Source organism: Papilio machaon, chromosome 22 (assembly GCF_912999745.1).
Source record: "Papilio machaon chromosome 22, ilPapMach1.1, whole genome shotgun sequence".
In the NCBI taxonomy this organism is placed as follows: Eukaryota; Metazoa; Arthropoda; class Insecta; order Lepidoptera; family Papilionidae; genus Papilio; species Papilio machaon.
Window position 1 is genome coordinate 3,309,986 of NC_060007.1, and position 21,219 is coordinate 3,331,204.

General features: G+C 40.6%; 1 protein-coding gene across 1 annotated transcript; it reads left to right on the top strand.

Moving 5' to 3' along the window:
- Positions 1–6,660: 6,660 nt before the first annotated feature.
- On the top strand, positions 6,661–20,527 carry LOC106711117 (mucin-2). The gene is made up of 8 exons (XM_045683437.1): positions 6,661–6,719; positions 8,566–8,843; positions 9,079–9,238; positions 9,414–9,587; positions 9,979–10,157; positions 10,261–10,396; positions 11,354–20,033; positions 20,112–20,527. Exons 1-8 carry the CDS (start codon positions 6,687–6,689, stop codon positions 20,333–20,335), a joined length of 9,864 nt encoding a protein of 3,287 aa, XP_045539393.1. The 5' UTR covers positions 6,661–6,686; the 3' UTR covers positions 20,336–20,527.
- The last annotated feature ends 692 nt before the right edge of the window (positions 20,528–21,219 follow it).

Consider the following 21,219-nt stretch of genomic DNA (forward strand, 5'->3'; position numbering starts at 1 on the left):
ATGTAAGTTAAGGTCTTAACACGTTTCTAATTTAAATTAATTTAATTATATTAAGTGCCTTACATTTATGAACGAGTAATTTTTTTAACATATAAAGTTCTTAAGTTCAAAATAACACAAATGATACAAAATTAACAAATAGCAAGATATACGATTGAAAGATCGTGAGAACGAGGTAGTGTTTAAAAATACATAAGCTTATATTTATTGTAGCTAATGCTCCAACGATATAAAGGTCTTTGGCATTACAAAGCTTCTTACGTTCGTTAATGTTTATAATATTTTTATCTAGCTTCGCATTTATCTAGTATTTTTATCTTACGACTTACTGTTTCTTTATATATTCCATGGAATTAAAAAAAATATTTTGACAATATTTTGTTTTGACTTATACGTGCTAAATAATAGTATAAAGTAAATATTTTTACATACTCATTTAATCATAAGTTCAAGTTTCATATACTCAGAGTTATTTTAGGTTATGCGACACACATAGTCTAAAGCGTAGCTAACCATTAAAATTTGAATGCACATATTAATGTAAACGGTTTAGCATTTAAGTAACGTCCTCGCAAAGTGAACGCATGTCTATGAGATACATATTACTAAATGCATGTCAAAGGTTATAAGATGTTACAATAATTAAAAAAACTACTTGTATTTATCCAATTGAAGTTATTGATTTTATAAAATTCTGAACAATATTTAGAGTACACACTTTAAAGCAAAATAATAAAAAATAAATACCAGCTTGATACCTCCACTCGTTCCTGACAAAAAGGGTTTAGACAGACAGACGGACGCACACCAAAATGAACCTATAAGGGTTCCGTTTTTCATTTCGAGGGTACAAAACCCTAAAAATACTTAAACCTCGTCGTAGAGATTATCTTCGCTAGTAACTTACGGTACAAATTGAATCGATCTATAACACACAAATATAGAAAACATACAGACCGGCTCTGTTACACCAAGTACGTACATATAAATCACAGCGAATTGAATATAAACATTTAACATGATCTATCAAAATCGTGAGCATAAGAAAGTCGTCATTGTGTATATTTTACGAATAATGAAAAAAAAATATAAATTGAAAACTTAAGGATTGAAATTGTGAACATAATATACCAATCTCAAATAATTATGACTGATTGAGTTGTATAAAATAATTAAATTAACTTACATAACGAGTACTAAACGTTATAAAATATTTGTGTCATCACCGTAGTTAACTTTTGACGATCATTGCATAATCTTTCCTTGACCAGCGTCTGACCCGACCCATCATACTGCAGTTTTTTAAAATCAAAAATGTTTTTCCTTATTTTATTATAAGAACTTCTACATATCATGCCTATTACAAACTGATCTGAAACCGACAAATAATATGTAACATAGACATATGTACGTATGAATTGAGTAGCCAGTGGATTATTCAGTGACTGAACCCATCTCAATAAATCATTAATCACGATTTAATACATACTTTGGAATTAGATACATGCCAAAATAATCAAATACTCATGATTTTGTTAAATTCGCAACCAAAAACAATACATGATAAAGAAGATTTCTTGCCGTAATCAAAATTATAATGTTGACCCCGAGAGCGACTTGCGCAAGATGAGTGACGAGTCAAATTGCATACTGCATACTACGGGCTATAATTATGGGAGTAGGTTCTTACATAGGCCCTAAATGCTACGGATGGAGTCATCGCTTTGTGCAATGTTACTGTTATAAAATGAAAGGACACATTTATTATTACTGATAATATTGTCATTTCATGGTAGTAATAGACGAGGCGAAGCGGGGATTTTTGGATTTACATGGAATTCAAACATAAAGTTCCCCACCTTGTACCCAACCAAGTGATCCTACCATAAATGAAACGCTCCATAGTGAGCTTTGCTTTTAAGATAGCCGGCCAAAGTACTAAGTAAAAAAATCGGTTATAAATACTGTAGCGCATCAGATTTAGACAGGGTCAGGTAATTACAAACAGAAAAATCTATCTAATTTTAGCCCACTCGACAATGACAAGATGGAGATTTTATTCTTGCAAGTCTATGACTGTTATTTCCTTATGAATTATCCAAATTGACAGATAATTGAAATTTAGACTTTCCTGCATATAATTAACTGACCCCGTTTCAAACTGACGCGGTAGACCATTTATGACAATAGTTTTCTTTTACTTAGTATTTTGATCGGCTGTCCTAACCGCGCGGTCTAATATGAGTGTTGCATTTGTGGAAAGTGTTCTTGTATAGATGCAAGGTTCCCCCTTTAAGTTTTACCGTCCCAAAAAATCCCAAAATCCCCGCTTCTAATTAATTCTAATTCAAATTATCTAACCTTATTCATAATTCCTTAATAATTGTGAACACGTCAAGAAAAAAATACAAGACAACAACACAAAAAATACAATACAAACAAAGTGGTATAAACTGTTTAATGAAATTAATCTCATGACAAGTAAACCATAATTAAGTGTATTTAAATAACACAAAGTATTAATAGACACATCATAGTTTAAGTATTTTTCAAACACTTATGTTGACGGCTTCGTTGCAAATTTAATACATTATAAATTTGTATTACATTATAATACAAAATTATTATTAATTCGGCGTTGTGACTTGACCTTTGCCATCAGGTATTGTGATGAATGTTGTCGGAATCTTCTACAAATATTAATTTACAATGCGAATTCAATCTCACGATTACACACGAAGTTACTTCAGGGTCTACAAGGCATGACTGACAAACTATTGGCCTAACTTAACCTTTGTTGCCCTTTGCTTTTTAAGTTCAAAATTAATTTCATTTTAAACATCTGTATTTTATATGTGAAATATTTTTCATACGTTAAGTATGTTAATATTAAAGACGTTTTTTTTTGGTTCTTAAAACATAATTGTTGTTAATTAGATTCAATTCCAACTTACGCAGCAAGTACAGTTGCATTTTTTTAATATCAAAAGCGACAACAAACAAATTTAACACCTGATAGATATTCGAGTTGAATGTTAGTTTATTTAATTACATAAAAAAGTGCAACAAAAGCAGAGACTTATCTGCTAAAGTTACGTAAATAGGTAATGTAAACTATGCTATATTGAATGCAACAGACATAGAGTCGACGATAATTGATATTGGAAAAGACGCGATTAAGTTTGCAAGAAACATGACGTAACACTTTTTAACTTGACAAAGATAAATCGATCCCCATATAGGACCAGATCTACCTGTCAACAAGGGCTGTACCAACAATATGGAATATTTTAAATATGTAAAAAATATATAATAGTATTTAAAATATTATTTTTCATTAAACCATACGTAGTTAAAAAATAGGCAGACACACAATTATAATGTACACATTTAATCAATAATATTATACCTACATATTGTATATTTTCCTGATATGTGGAGAAGCGCTTAAGGGAGACAACAGTGATTACACTAAAATTTGCAGGTAACATCGCAATATTAAACTTAACCTACCCTAAAATTAAAAAATGTGTTGTAAAAGAATTTCAACCCTGATCCTGGACTAGCTCGTGAATGATCTCATTGTGACCGTGGCCCACATTATAATCGGAAATTCGATGACATCGTTCCATTGAACAATCGATTTTCGAACGTCAACATTATCAATCATTTGCATAATTATAAACGTTTTTGTGTTATGTAATTAATTGAAATTTAGTTATTTATTACAAGTCGAGTAAAATGTTAATCGTGTGGAGTACTAAAATATAAATCGTGGACCTTTTAAAAATCTAAAAACCTCTTTTTTTAAAAGACGAGCCAAATCTTCAAATCTTTAATTTGTAAATAGTAACTTATTTTATTTTTTAAAAACATAAATTAATTTAATTAAATATTCAAATATTTTTTGTACAGTCATAAACAGTCAAAGTTTACGATACAAGACATCTAAATCACCAATAAAATATCTTTCAAACAAAATAACTGATAAAAATAGTCATAATCAAAATATCAAATTCGAAGCAACTTACCTTGAAACATCTACCAATTGTACACTAAGATCGATTCAAAGCTATTATATAAATTATATTCGACCTGTCATGAACTCAATGTTAATATAAGACTTCCTTACTATATTTTTAATAATTTATTAACTATTAGTTTACCGATTGATGTAGATTAGTATATTATAGGTATTATTTTGTCGAGATTAATATCTTTTAGATTTCTTATATTCTGTTTTCAATTGTACTTTTCCACGTTGATGAAAATAGGCGAAAGGAATACGTCACCGATGACACAAATTTTATTTCTATGTGGACATAATTACACGCAATTTCTAGTTAAATAGTGTACGAAAGTCTATAGATTATGTGTTAGATCGTCGGATTTGAAAACAATTCAACTAGCCACGAACTAACAGTCTTTCGTGTCGAAATATTCCGCGGAAATATTTAGATACAAAGGTCCATGGATGACCTCACGAAGTGTAGACGAACGTTAGTACCTCGCAATTAGACAATACGTGACCCGACAATACGGTTTATCAATGTTTAACATCTTCGATTTTTTATCTTTCACGCTTGTTATTTTAAACATTGATTTTCGTATAAAATTGATTTCATTCAATCAGCAATCAATAATTAATATCGACTTCAGTAGCTGTTTTTAATTATATAATAAAACAATTATCCTTATTGGCATACATTTTAATAAAAAAACAGAATTATGACTATATTACTTTATGCAACTTTATTTCGTGTTTTATACAAAAGATGTTATTCTTGTTTTCGTGGTCAAATTAAAGTTCACCACATTCAGATTCATAAGTTCTTGGAATAAAAAAAAACATACTTGAAAGTTAAGTACTGAGTACTCAATCTTAAATTCTTATACGAATTTTAAGAATTTGTAATAACTTCATCACTTCAAAAGCTTCACTTACAGTTTAATTGTTGATAAGTACCAAGATGTAACCACATTTTAATTTCGAAACTGTAAGTATACATTAACTTTACGCGGCACAAACACAAAAATGTCACAATTTATTATACAATTTGTGACAATTTTCGTTTCACAATCGGTCGCTTCACTTAAATGTCTAAATATGAATGACACTTGACACTAATATGCGGCATACTGTTGCGTTCCTTCTAAATAGACAATTTATCACCTCTGCATACAAAGATTCAAACAAAATATTTAGTTATAGAGAGGACATTAACAACTCTTTCCTTGTAACACTTTATCAGTGTCAACAGAAGCACTATCAAAATTCAAAAAATTCAAAAATTATAAATTTATTTATTTGCCATAAATAGGGTACATCTAGTCAACCAACCCGCACTTGGTCAGCGTGGTTGACTATGGCCTAGTCACCCCTAACTTGGGGTAGGCTTCGAGCCCTTCGGTAGGGACGTATAGTGAGCTGATGATGATGATGAAGGGTACATCTGTTAGTAAAAAGTCAAAACTACTATTTGAGGAGCGTCGGAACAAAAACCGATAAATCACCCTTTTTTTTGTGTAAAAATATGGCCAATTTCATGGTTCACAACCAAATGGCGTCATAAAAAAAGAATAGTCAAAATATGATTTGTCGGTTTCTTTTCCGACGTGAACATGAGTACATTTTAGTTTCAATAAAAAAAATGGCAGATATATGTCCTTCAATAATATAAATGATGACTTAAAAATATGGAATCTGAAATACATTATTTGCATTTCATATAACATGTTAAAAGACATTGATAAGTAGCTTGTATATGTATGATACATACATATTTTAATGCTTTGCTTAACAAGTTCACCAAGATTTAAGTTATTTAAACGCAGCCAATACTATTATAATAATTTTAACTAACTAAAGCTGTGTTATCAACGGTATAGCTTAATCATTACAGACTACACAACGTTTACGATTACTACTAAATCATTATTAACATAGAATAGTAATTTTATATAATTTAAATGATATATAATACCAATGAACCAAAATATTAACTTAAATGTCAAAAATAATAGCTCTATTAATTTTGAAACTGACCTGTTAACCAAAAATCTTAACGATCATTTAGTAACATTGAAAATGTTATGTAAAAAGCCAGTGCACGATTGAATTCTAATAGCAACGATGATTTGAAATGTATGTATTTAAAATGGGGTTATATATCGTGTTTGATTTACAGAAATGTATCTAAAGAGAAGCAAATCGGCATTTCTTATATAGAGTAAAGTAATTTGTATTTGTTACGAGATATATCTTATATATATAAAAGAAAGTCGTGTTAGTTACACTATTTATAACTCAAGAACGGCTGAATCGTTTTGACTGAAAATTGGTGGGCAGGTAGCTTAGAACCAGGAAACGGACATAGGATAATTTTTACCCCATTTTCTATTTTTTTATTTTTTTTTTATTCCGCGCGGACGGAGTCGCGGGTTAAAGCTAGTTGTATATATAGTAATGAAAAAAAATATATAACTAGATAGAATTATAAATTGGGTACTATATTGGTAACCACTCGAGAAGATCATCTTTATTTCGTGAATAAAATTGTTACATTACCTATTTGATTTGACACTTCAGGCACATGGGTTCTCTTCTATCTACATCAATAATTACACATGTACTAAAACTAATGTTGTGTTTTATCTTGTTTGCAGAGCCCCATGAAGCGGCTGTCATGCACATAGCGACATTGATTGCATTCGTGCAGGTATGTATCACAAGTTTAGTACAATAACAAGTCATCTAAATTAAATTTACTACTAAACTCTTAGAATACATTAAATAAAGAAACATATAAGGTTGATAAAATACACGAATTTTTGGCTGCTGAAATAAGAAATTTTTATAAGTTAAAACATCTTTTATATTTTATATTGCTTTGATTACAACTTGGAAATTAATAAACCTTTTCTTGGGGTAAAATGAATAATAATTGAGATAATCAGCCGTAACAAAAACTAATTCCATTGAGCATCAGACCTCACATTAAGACAAGTAAGCAAGAAATATTATTACATTGAGGCTCTAACTATTACAAAACTATGGCGTAATAATATTGTGAAACGACATTGCACGAATCGAGCAAACAACACCTTCTAAAAAAGATAAATCTTAGAAATTGAGCAAATTATCTGATTTGTGTTATGATTTGTCTTTTTATCTAAACTTGCAAGTTTAGAAACTCTTGCGTTATTCATTTTTTATTTTATAAATCGAAAACTTAAGTAGAACATTGAACTGGTGATAAGTTCATGACATGTACTAACTAGTTAAATAACTTTACGGAGTTAAGTAAATAAGTTTATAACGGCAAATTGAAGATCGATCGAAAAAAGAGAGGCTGAGGGCGTGCTTTGTATCTAAGAATTTGTTGGATGTCATAGTAAAAGATGTCATATTAGTAAAATGTATGAAAAATCTAATAAACCCTAATTTACTAAGAGTAGAAACTATAAACACATAAAAGTAGAAATTCGTACGTCAGATTAGGTATTAAAATTGGCAGCCGCAATAGAGAACCGGTACAACAATATTGGCATGAATTTTTCACAAGACTCAAAGGTTTGTAATAACGCGAAAAATTGCGTGTGAATGGAAATATTTGCATTGTACGCGCGAACAATGTTCAGATACATAGATAGCAGGTGGATAAGGCAATAAATCATATAAGTAAGTCAGTAAAGGCGCGGTTCACAACAAGAGGCTCAATTCTGCACAAGTTTTACAAATGGTGAATTTCATATTATTATGAAGATCAAAGTGGCTTTGAAATTAACTAAGCCAAACTATTAGTAATATTATTTTATTCCTTGACAGAAAAGTCACTGTCGCAATCATAGTTAAGTGACAGAAAGGAAAGAACCTAATTATATATTAAGTACGAGAAGTCTTGAATAACCAACTTTTTGAATAACCATAAACCGGCTCTGAATGTAGCAGCATCATCAAAATTAGTCAAAATATTTGTGACAAGTGCCATCGTATCGTCACCGACAATATTTGTATTAAAGTGCACAAACTTTTGGGGATAAAGTACATCAAAAACTTATACTTATTTTGAAATAATTGACGATGATGATACAAAGGCGCTTGTCGCAAATATTCGTGCTTGGTCCACTGATCCTTTAACAAATCAAAGCAAATTAATGTTAAGAAATCGTATTCTATTGTGAACACTACGCGTAACACTACATAATTATTCTTATAATAAAACAAATTAATCACCAACACTAATTACCTCCTTACAAATTGCATAATGTCAAAACGATTAAATTGTACATAAAACGTAATCAGGCAATCTTTTAAGAATGGCGCGAAAAGGTTTACCTTCTCGTTAATCATTGAGAATTTTTGTAAGATATTTCTCAAGCGAGTTTATTTTTTGTTTATATCTTATATATTTTTAATTACATTTAATTTTAGATCGATGTTTACTTTTAAAATTATTACAGTCTCAAATTGTACATGTAGCACGTTAATCATATCGTAAAATTTTCCCATGTAAAAAAATGTTTTTACATAGAAAAAATAACATTAATAATTTCTCGCTGTAGCTGTCGCTTGCTACAGCTGTTTCAGATGGCATCCAGACTTTGACCGCTGCGGAACTGAACTTAGAACTGTCAGGTGACAATTCCTTGTCACCATTCTACGAGAGCGGCGATGACACCGCTGTGCACTTCATGCGAGGCTCGAGAGCGGCAGACTCACCTCTGTCACCTGACATCGACGTACAATGTACCGATGATTATATACAAGTGACTGTCGAATTCGCTGATGTTTTCGATGGTGTAATATACAGTAAAGGATACTTGAACGATCCTAGATGCAAGTAAGTGAACGGATTTCGTTAATACTTTGTTTTCGCTATAAAGCGGATCGGATTTTTAATCATCCGATACAAAATTTATGGATGGTGCATTGAAAACTTTAATTATGTAAGAAAAAGGAAATGGTGGGTAGATAAAAGAATAAAAAGAGGAAGGGAAGAATCAAAAGAGAAAGACAAAAGTACACAACAGCTCACTGTTTTCACTACCAACATTTTACTATTACTTGTATTTTAGATACGTATCATTGGGTGGAAGCGATTCGCGCTATGAGTTCAGAGTACCCCTGGACGGCTGCGGGTCTCGTCCGCTCTGTAATGCTTGCGGCACCATAGATAATGTGCTTGTCTTCCAAGCCGATGATTTCGTTCAAGGACCTACCGACTTTGCTAGAAAGGTATTTAATATTTTTGTCAAATAATATCAGCTATATCAGAAAAAATATTAGAGTTTGCAATTTCTCGATCTTCACTTAATTGTAATATTTGCTTTCGACGTCTTTCGTTTTTCGTAACTATGCACTGTTAACTATTATTTTTGTAAACTACCTCATTTTAACTTTACATTTCAAGATATCATGCGCAAGAACAACATTCGAAGTATCAGCTGAAGGGGCAAGGGAGGAACAAGGCCACGTGCTGAAGTTGAAGCCTTTCATGGTGGATATGTTGGAGGTTGTTGCCGTAGAGGGCCTCGGGAGCGGCGTTGAATGCTGGATGGACATACAAAAGGGAGTCTTTCCTAATGTAAGTTGCTACATTTCAAATACAAGTGAAGGAAGTGTACACGACTAGGAGAGTCACGATAACTGACAAAGTTATATTGGAACGAAGTTCCTTATCGCGCGTTGTGAAAGGGGGCTAGACGGAAAAAATTCTTACGAAAAGTTGTCACGACACTTTTTGATATCACCATGGCAACGACGTGACAATATATAACGAAAATTCATAGAAATAAAATGTACTTCTTGTGAAGACTCAAGTTTTTTATGCATAGAATAAACATTGGTTTCTTCACTAATTAATTGAAAGGAACTTCGTTCCATCCGGGTGTCCCTTGACACCTCTCAAGTTTTTTTTTACTTTATTAGATCCTTGTTACATTTGTAGGAACTTAAACATTTATTTCACATTTCAGACTACTCCTTTTGAAAGTTCAATAAAAATCGGTGAATACCTTACTATTTTGGTATATTTGAAAGATCAAAGAAATCAGTTCAACCTAAAAATTCATGATTGTTGGGCTTACGACAGTGATAATTACGACAGCCCCAAGACGAATAAGATACAGCTGACTGACAAACAGGGGTGCCCTAAGTAAGTATTATTATCATTCAATAAATCATTTAACGTCCTTAAAATATACAGCTGTGAACATAATTGGGTCGTTATGAATAAATAAATTAATAAAATCTTTCAGGAAAAAGAAGCTTATCGATCAATGGCAAAAATCAAGAAACACAGGCAAGAGTGGAGCAACATTGATTGCATACAGTAAAGTGAGCGCATTCAGATTCCCTGAAACGGATCAAGTGTATTTAACATGCAATGTGGAGGTGCGTAATATTTACATTTTTTAGACCGAACTCGAAATCGAATCGAAATGAATTTTATATATAAAAGACTTTGAAACCCCCGATAAGTATTTAGCTTAATATGTGTATAAAATATGTAGTTTGCTTAATTCAGCACGTTTAATTCAACGTAAATGATGCAACAGTACATTAACATATATCTTGTGAAAAATAAAAAAAATATATGCTACTAGCTGTGCTCGCGAGTTCGTCCACGTGGAATGTGTCGTCGGGTAGCATTTTTTAGGCTAATTATTTTACTTAACCGACGTACTATGCGTTGATGTATGGATGTAGAAGGCGAGGTGTGTCAGGACCGCGCCAAATATAGATCCTTGGTCTCTGCGTACCCCTCTGGGTTACAGGTGTGAATTTTGTTGTTGTTGTTGTATTTTAATTAAACTTATAAAAAATTACAATAAAACATATTAAACTTACAAAATATTCACATAAACATCATATATTCCCATACAAACTTTCCCTTTTATTATATTTCACCGCTGAAGGTAAAACTCTTACAAACTCTAAATGTCATATTTATTGATATCAAATTAGCAGCCTTAAAAATAAGTTTCAAGCTTCTAACTGCAAAAATTACGATACTTCCTTACCTATGTCCTTTCTCAGGCTCTAGACTCTCTGTGTACCAAATTTCATTGAAATCGTATCAGTAGTTTTGACGTGAAAGCTAGACAGACAGTCACTTTCGCATTTATAAGTAAGGATTAGTAAGGAAGTAAGGATAAGGATTAATTCAGGTTTGCGCAATGCTTTAGATGTTAGACTATAAGATGTATCTAAAACATTGCAATAACAAATTGTAAAAAAGACTGTAGATAATTTTTTACAGAAACAAATGTATACTCAAATAAATAATATTGCGAAATCAATCCTCAATTTTTTCGATATTAAGGACTAGAATGTCTTTACTTATTTCAGCTCTGTACGAATAACTGCGATTCAAGTTGTGATGGCGGCATAAAAGAAATTTCAACAACATTAAGACCTCAAAAGCAATGTTATCCAGGATCAACAGATCCTCAGTGTCCTACAGTAAGACCACAAATAAAATGCTACCCAGGAAGTACAGATCCTCGTTGCCCTTCGCCATCAACACCCGCTCAACCAAATTGTTACCCAGGAAGCACAGATTCGCGTTGTCCTAAATCAACAACTCCCGCACCTCCAAACTGTTATCCAGGAAACACGGACCCGCGTTGTCCCAAACCAACAACACCTGCTCCTCCAAACTGTTACCCTGGAAGTAGAGATCCAAGATGTCCCCAGACAACTTCCCCAAAACCTGTTTGTTACCCAGGTTCTCCTGACCCTAACTGTCCACAACCCTCACGACCTACCACAATCAATCCACCTACTTATTTACCTCCTACAACGCCAGAGCTAAAATGCTACCCAGGAAGAACGGACCCGCGATGTCCTAAAACAACAACTCCCGCACCTCCAAACTGTTACCCAGGAAGCAAGGACCCGCGTTGTCCAAAACCAACAACTCCCTCAGAGCCAAATTGTTACCCAGGAAGTACGGACTCGCGTTGTCCAAAACCAACAACTCCCGCACCTCCAAACTGTTACCCAGGAAGCACAGACCCACGTTGTCCCAAACCAACAACACCTGCTCCTCCAAAGTGTTACCCGGGAAGCTCGGACCCGCGTTGTCCTAAACCAACAACACCCGCACCTCCAAACTGTTACCCAGGCAGCACGGACCCGCGATGTCCTAAACCAACAACTCCCGCGCCTCCTAACTGTTATCCAGGAAGCACGGACCCGCGTTGTCCCAAACCAACAACACCTGCTCCTCCAAACTGTTACCCAGGAAGTACGGACCCGCGATGTCCTAAACCAACAACTCCCGCGCCTCTTAACTGTTATCCAGGAAGCACGGACCCGCGTTGTCCAAAACCAACAACACCTGCTCCTCCAAACTGTTACCCTGGAAGTAGAGACCCGCGTTGTCCTAAACCCACTACTCCCGCACCTCCAAACTGTTACCCAGGAAGCGCAGATCCGCGTTGTCCTAAACCAACAACTTCCGCACCTCCAAACTGTTACCCAGGAAGCACGGACCCGCGTTGTCCCAAACCAACAACACCTGCTCCTCCAAAGTGTTACCCAGGAAGCAAAGACCCACGTTGTCCCAAACCAACAACACCTGCTCCTCCAAACTGTTACCCTGGAAGTAGAGATCCAAGATGTCCCCAGACAACTTCCCCAAAACCAATGTGTTACCCAGGTTCGCCTGACCCTAACTGTCCACAACCCTCACGACCTAACACAACAAATCCACCTACTTATTTACCTCCTACAACGCCAGAGCTAAAATGCAACGCTGGATCTACAGACTCACGTTGTCCTAAACCAACAACTCCCGCACCTCCAAACTGTTACCCAGGAAGCACAGACCCACGTTGTCCCAAACCAACAACACCTGCTCCTCCAAACTGTTACCCTGGAAGTAGAGACCCACGTTGTCCTAAACCAACAACTCCCGCGCCTCCAAACTGTTACCCAGGAAGCACTGACCCGCGTTGTCCTAAACCAACAACACCTGCACCTCCAAACTGTTACCCAGGAAGCACGGACCCACGTTGTCCAAAACCAACAACTCCCTCACCACCAAATTGTTACCCAGGAAGTACGGACTCGCGTTGTCCGAAACCAACAACTCCCGCACCTCCAAACTGTTACCCCGGCAGCACGGACCCACGTTGTCCGAAACCAACTACTCCCGCGCCTCCGAACTGTTACCCAGGAAGCACGGACCCGCGTTGTCCCAAACCAACAACACCTGCTCCTCCAAACTGTTACCCTGGAAGTAGAGACCCGCGTTGTCCTAAACCAACAACTCCCGCCTCTCCAAACTGTTACCCAGGAAGCACAGACCCGCGTTGCCCCAAACCAACAACACCTGCTCCTCCTAACTGTTACCCCGGCAGCACTGACCCACGTTGTCCGAAACCAACAACTCCCGCTCCTCCAAACTGTTACCCTGGAAGTAAAGACCCACGTTGTCCTAAACCAACGACTCCCGCCTCTCCAAACTGTTACCCAGGAAGCACGGACCCGCGTTGTCCCAAACCAACAACACCTGCTCCTCCAAAGTGTTACCCAGGCAGCACGGACCCGCGTTGTCCTAAACCAACAACTTCCGCGCCTCCAAACTGTTACCCAGGAAGCACGGACCCGCGTTGTTCAAAACCAACAACAGCTGCTCCTCCAAATTGTTACCCAGGAAGTAGAGACCCAAGATGTCCCCAGACAACTTCCCCAAAACCAGTTTGTTACCCAGGTTCGCCTGACCCTAACTGTCCGCAACCCTCACGACCTACCACAATAAATCCACCTACTTATTTACCTCCTACAACGCCAGAGCTAAAATGCTACGCCGGGTCTACAGACTCACGTTGTCCGAAACCAACAACTCCCGCACCTCCAAACTGTTACCCCGGCAGCACGGACCCACGTTGTCCGAAACCAACAACTCCCGCACCTCCAAACTGTTACCCCGGCAGCACGGACCCACGTTGTCCGAAACCAACAACTCCCGCACCTCCAAACTGTTACCCCGGCAGCACGGACCCACGTTGTCCGAAACCAACAACTCCCGCACCTCCAAACTGTTACCCAGGAAGCACGGACTCGCGTTGTCCGAAACCATCAACTCCCGCGCCTCCAAACTGTTACCCAGGAAGCACGGACCCGCGTTGTCCCAAACCAACAACACCTGCTCCTCCAAACTGTTACCCTGGAAGTAGAGACCCGCGTTGTCCTAAACCAACAACTCCCGCGCCTCCTAACTGTTACCCCGGCAGCACGGACCCACGTTGTCCGAAACCAACAACTCCCGCTCCTCCAAACTGTTACCCTGGAAGTAAAGACCCGCGTTGTCCTAAACCAACGACTCCCGCCTCTCCAAACTGTTACCCAGGAAGTACGGACCCGCGTTGTCCCAAACCAACAACACCTGCTCCTCCAAAGTGTTACCCAGGCAGCACGGACCCGCGTTGTCCTAAACCAACAACTCCCGCGCCTCCTAACTGTTACCCCGGAAGCACGGACCCACGTTGTCCGAAACCAACAACTCCCGCTCCTCCAAACTGTTACCCTGGAAGTAAAGACCCGCGTTGTCCTAAACCAACGACTCCCGCCTCTCCAAACTGTTACCCAGGAAGCACGGACCCGCGTTGTCCCAAACCAACAACTCCCGCGCCTCCTAACTGTTACCCCGGCAGCACGGACCCACGTTGTCCGAAACCAACAACTCCCGCTCCTCCAAACTGTTACCCTGGAAGTAAAGACCCGCGTTGTCCTAAACCAACGACTCCCGCTTCTCCAAACTGTTACCCAGGAAGCACGGACCCGCGTTGTCCCAAACCAACAACACCTGCTCCTCCAAAGTGTTACCCTGGAAGTAAAGACCCGCGTTGTCCTAAACCAACAACACCTGCTCCTCCAAACTGTTACCCTGGAAGTAGAGACCCGCGTTGTCCTAAACCAACAACTCCCGCCTCTCCAAACTGTTACCCAGGAAGCACAGACCCGCGTTGCCCCAAACCAACAACACCTGCTCCTCCTAACTGTTACCCCGGCAGCACTGACCCACGTTGTCCGAAACCAACAACTCCCGCTCCTCCAAACTGTTACCCTGGAAGTAAAGACCCACGTTGTCCTAAACCAACGACTCCCGCCTCTCCAAACTGTTACCCAGGAAGCACGGACCCGCGTTGTCCCAAACCAACAACACCTGCTCCTCCAAAGTGTTACCCAGGCAGCACGGACCCGCGTTGTCCTAAACCAACAACTTCCGCGCCTCCAAACTGTTACCCAGGAAGCACGGACCCGCGTTGTCCAAAACCAACAACACCTGCCCCTCCAAATTGTTACCCAGGAAGTAGAGACCCAAGATGTCCCCAGACAACTTCCCCAAAACCAGTTTGTTACCCAGGTTCGCCTGACCCTAACTGTCCGCAAACCTCACGACCTACCACAATAAATCCACCTACTTATTTACCTCCTACAACGCCAGAGCTAAAGTGCTACGCCGGGTCCACAGACTCACGTTGTCCGAAACCAACAACTCCCGCACCTCCAAACTGTTACCCAGGAAGCACAGACCCGCGTTGTCCTAAGCCAACAACTCCCGCACCTCCAAACTGTTACCCTGGAAGTAGAGACCCGCGTTGTCCTAAACCAACAACTCCCACACCTCCAAACTGTTACCCAGGAAGCACGGACCCACGTTGTCCAAAACCAACAACTCCCTCACGGCCAAATTGTTACCCAGGTAGTACGGACTCGCGTTGTCCTAAACCAACAACTCCCGCGCCTCCTAACTGTTACCCCGGCAGCACGGACCCACGTTGTCCGAAACCAACAACTCCCGCACCTCCAAACTGTTACCCTGGCAGCACGGACCCACGTTGTCCGAAACCAACAACTCCCGCACCTCCATACTGTTACCCCGGCAGCACGGACCCACGTTGTCCGAAACCAACAACTCCCGCACCTCCAAACTGTTACCCAGGAAGCACAGACCCGCGTTGTCCTAAGCCAACAACTCCCGCACCTCCAAACTGTTACCCTGGAAGTAGAGACCCGCGTTGTCCTAAACCAACAACTCCCACACCTCCAAACTGTTACCCAGGAAGCACGGACCCACGTTGTCCAAAACCAACAACTCCCTCACGGCCAAATTGTTACCCAGGTAGTACGGACTCGCGTTGTCCTAAACCAACAACTCCCGCGCCTCCTAACTGTTACCCCGGCAGCACGGACCCACGTTGTCCGAAACCAACAACTCCCGCACCTCCAAACTGTTACCCTGGCAGCACGGACCCACGTTGTCCGAAACCAACAACTCCCGCACCTCCATACTGTTACCCCGGCAGCACGGACCCACGTTGTCCGAAACCAACAATTCCCGCACCTCCAAACTGTTACCCAGGAAGCACAGATCCGCGGTGTCCAAAACCAACAACTCCCTCACGGCCAAATTGTTACCCAGGAAGTACGGACTCGCGTTGTCCGAATCCATCAACTCCCGCGCCTCCAAACTGTTTCCCAGGAAGCACGGACCCGCGTTGTCCCAAACCAACAACTCCCGCTCCTCCAAACTGTTACCCTGGAAGTAAAGACCCGCGTTGTCCTAAACCAACTACTCCCGCGCCTCCTAACTGTTACCCTGGAAGTAGGGATCCAAGATGTCCCCAGACAACTTCCCCAAAACCAGTTTGTTACCCAGGATCGCCTGATCCTAACTGCCCACAACCCTCACGACCTACTACAATAAATCCACCTACTTATTTACCTCCTACAACGCCAGAGCTTAAATGCTACGCCGGGTCTACAGACTCACGTTGTCCGAAACCAACAACTCCCGCACCTCCAAACTGTTACCCAGGAAGCACAGACCCGCGTTGTCCTAAACCAACAACTCCCGCACCTCCAAACTGTTACCCAGGAAGTACGGACTCGCGTTGTCCGAAACCAACAACTCCCGCACCTCCAAACTGTTACCCCGGCAGCACGGACCCACGTTGTCCGAAACCAACAACTCCCTCACGGCCAAATTGTTACCCAGGAAGTACGGACTCGCGTTGTCCGAAACCAACAACTCCCGCACCTCCAAACTGTTACCCCGGCAGCACGGACCCACGTTGTCCGAAACCAACAACTCCCGCGCCTCCAAACTGTTACCCAGGAAGCACGGACCCGCGTTGTCCGAAACCAACATCACCTGCACCTCCAAACTGTTACCCAGGAAGCACGGCCCCGCGTTGTCCCAAACCAACAACTCCTGCTCCTCCAAACTGTTACCCTGGAAGTAGAGACCCGCGTTGTCCTAAACCAACTACTCCCGCGCCTCTTAACTGTTACCCCGGCAGCACGGACCCACGTTGTCCGAAACCAACAACTCCCGCACCTCCAAACTGTTACCCAGGCAGCACGGACCCGCGTTGTCCAAAACCAACAACTCCCTCACGGCCAAATTGTTACCCAGGAAGTACGGACTCGCGTTGTCCGAAACCATCAACTCCCGCGCCTCCAAACTGTTACCCCGGCAGCACGGACCCACGTTGTCCGAAACCAACAACTCCCGCGCCTCCAAACTGTTACCCAGGAAGCACGGACCCGCGTTGTCCGAAACCAACATCACCTGCACCTCCAAACTGTTACCCAGGAAGCACGGACCCGCGTTGTCCCAAACCAACAACTCCTGCTCCTCCAAACTGTTACCCTGGAAGTAGAGACCCGCGTTGTCCTAAACCAACTACTCCCGCGCCTCTTAACTGTTACCCCGGCAGCACGGACCCACGTTGTCCGAAACCAACAACTCCCGCACCTCCAAACTGTTACCCAGGCAGCACGGACCCGCGTTGTCCAAAACCAACAACTCCCTCACGGCCAAATTGTTACCCAGGAAGCACGGACCCGCGTTGTCCAAAACCAACAACACCTGCTCCTCCAAACTGTTACCCTGGAAGTAGAGACCCGCGTTGTCCTAAACCAACTACTCCCGCGCCTCCTAACTGTTACCCTGGAAGTAGAGATCCAAGATGTCCCCAGACAACTTCCCCAAAACCAGTTTGTTACCCAGGATCGCCTGATCCTAACTGCCCACAACCCTCACGACCTACTACAATAAATCCACCTACTTATTTACCTCCTACAACGCCAGAGCTTAAATGTTACGCCGGGTCTACAGACTCACGTTGTCCGAAACCAACAACTCCCGCACCTCCAAACTGTTACCCAGGAAGCACAGACCCGCGTTGTCCTAAACCAACAACTCCCGCACCTCCAAACTGTTACCCAGGAAGTACGGACTCGCGTTGTCCGAAACCAACAACTCCCGCACCTCCAAACTGTTACCCCGGCAGCACGGACCCACGTTGTCCGAAACCAACAACTCCCTCACGGCCAAATTGTTACCCAGGAAGTACGGACTCGCGTTGTCCGAAACCAACAACTCCCGCACCTCCAAACTGTTACCCCGGCAGCACGGACCCACGTTGTCCGAAACCAACAACTCCCGCGCCTCCAAACTGTTACCCAGGAAGCACGGACCCGCGTTGTCCGAAACCAACATCACCTGCACCTCCAAACTGTTACCCAGGAAGCACGGACCCGCGTTGTCCCAAACCAACAACACCTGCTCCTCCAAACTGTTACCCTGGAAGTAGAGACCCGCGTTGTCCTAAACCAACAACTCCCGCGCCTCTTAACTGTTACCCCGGCAGCACGGACCCACGTTGTCCGAAACCAACAACTCCCGCACCTCCAAACTGTTACCCAGGCAGCACGGACCCGCGTTGTCCAAAACCATCAACTCCCGCGCCTCCAAACTGTTACCCAGGAAGCACGGACCCGCGTTGTCCTAAACCAACAACACCTGCTCCTCCAAACTGTTACCCTGGAAGTAGAGACCCGCGTTGTCCTAAACCAACAACTCCCGCGCCTCCTAACTGTTACCCTGGAAGCACGGACCCGCGTTGTCCCAAACCAACAACACCTGCTCCTCCAAACTGTTACCCTGGAAGTAGAGACCCGCGTTGTCCTAAAGCAACAACTCCCGCGCCTCTTAACTGTTATCCAGGAAGCACGGACCCGCGTTGTCCAAAACCAACAACACCTGCTCCTCCTAACTGTTACCCTGGAAGTAGAGACCCGCGTTGTCCTAAACCAACTACTCCCGCGCCTCCTAACTGTTACCCTGGAAGTAGAGATCCAAGATGTCCCCAGACAACTTCCCCAAAACCAGTTTGTTACCCAGGATCGCCTGATCCTAACTGCCCACAACCCTCACGACCTACTACAATAAATCCACCTACATATTTACCTCCTACAACGCCAGAGCTTAAATGCTACGCCGGGTCTACAGACTCACGTTGTCCAAAGCCAACAACGACTGCGCGACCTAACTGTTACCCAGGAAGCACAGATTCTCGTTGTCCGAAACCAACAACTCCCGCACCTCCCAACTGTTTCGCTGGAAGCACAGATTCCCGCTGCCCTAAACCAACAACTCTTGCTCCACCAAAATGTTACCCAGGAAGTACTGATCCACGTTGTCCCAAACCAACAACAACTGCTCCTCCAAATTGTTACCCAGGAAGCACAGATTCTCGTTGTCCCAAGCCAACAACGACTGCGCGACCTAACTGTTATCCAGGAAGCACAGACCCGCGTTGTCCTAAACCAACTACTCTTACCCCTCAAAAGTGTTACCCCGGAAGCAAAGACCCACGTTGTCCCACACCAACCACACCCGCAAGACCTATTTGCTATCCCGGTTCAAATGATCCTAATTGCCCTCCATCTTCAACCTCAACATCCGTTATACCTACCACTGAAAATTCTCCTAATTGCTATCCGGGTAGTAATGACCCAAGGTGCCCACAGCCTAGCTCAACACCTAGTTCTTGCTATCCGGGATCCAAAGATCCTAATTGTCCCCAACCGTTTGCTCCAAGTAGCACCAATCCACCTTCCACGTATTTACCTCCTTTTCCCGCGGAAAATGAAATAAAATCAGCACGAACAAGTAGACTGGCAGAGAAAACTTTGGATTACTACGACGAGCCACTATTAGATGTTGGTGAGTATTTATATTGATGAGAATTACAGTGTATCGAACTACGATTTTTATATTTGACCTTGAATTTGTAATTTTCAGATAATTTCGAGTTTACTCGTACCAAACCCAGATCGAGAATAACCAGAGATATCAGTAAAGTTAACGGCGATTTAATAGAAGCGTCTACTGGACTAGGAGTGATGCATATTGCAATCGGCGGCTGCACCTTCCTAGTTGTTTTGTCTATCGCATTAGCTGTCTACGTATACAAGAGGTCATACAGACAATCTAATCAGACAAACCTGAGAGATCACCCTTGCTAATTTATATTATGAAAAAAATCCTATTGTGATATAACACGTCCTCAGCTATGATAACTCGATTTTATTTTTAATTTTGTTTTAAATTCGCATACTTATAAGCTGTAGGGATTAACTTATAAAATATTTTGATCACTGCCTTCTTAGCTTTATAACATTGTTTTATTTTCAGGCGCTTGTTATAAGATGCCTATTTTATTTTTAAATAAAATAGTGCCATAGAATCAAACTGTAGACTCAGTAGTATGTCAAAATTTTAACGAAACTCCTTTGTACATTTATTGAAATACTACTTTGAACACATTATTTGATGAAACACAAAATATGTTTGTAAATATTATCCCTAGTCAAAATGTTTTACAGTGAAACGAAATTACGGTAAAAATAACTTTTAATGTGTATTTTTTACGTTTTACTCATTTTGTGATATTCTTCTTTTTTTGTATATAATTTGCCAGTGTATTATTGTGGCCATTTTACTATAAAATATAGTTTTTAACTCAACAATTTGAATTCCTGTAACATTTAACATAGTAAAAATATTTACCATAGTGAATAAATATTTTTACAGTCATAAATGCTCGGGCGGAAAAATGATATAAATGAATTGTTTAAAGGATTGCTCATTGAGTCAATTTAAATAAACATTCTATGAATGTTTTCAATTGTTTTTTTTTCCACCTTTTATTCCTTATATCTTAATATATAAAAGAAAGTTGTGTTAGTTACACCATTTATAACTCAAGAACGGCTGAATCGATTTGACTGAAAATTGGTGGGCAGGTAGCTTAGAACCAGGAAAAGGACATAGGATAATTTTTACCCCGTTTTCTATTTTTTTTTCCGCGCGGACGGAGTCGCGGGTAAAAGCTAGTATCTTATATATA

Excerpts from the sequence above, each read along its gene's own strand:
- LOC106711117 (XM_045683437.1), top strand. The coding sequence starts at position 6,687 with ATGCACATAGCGACATTGATTGCATTCGTGCAG. Across the intron at positions 9,239-9,413 it reads CTACCGACTTTGCTAGAAAG|ATATCATGCGCAAGAACAAC; the intron begins GTATTTAATATT and ends TTACATTTCAAG. Across the intron at positions 10,158-10,260 it reads GACAAACAGGGGTGCCCTAA|GAAAAAGAAGCTTATCGATC; the intron begins GTAAGTATTATT and ends AAAATCTTTCAG.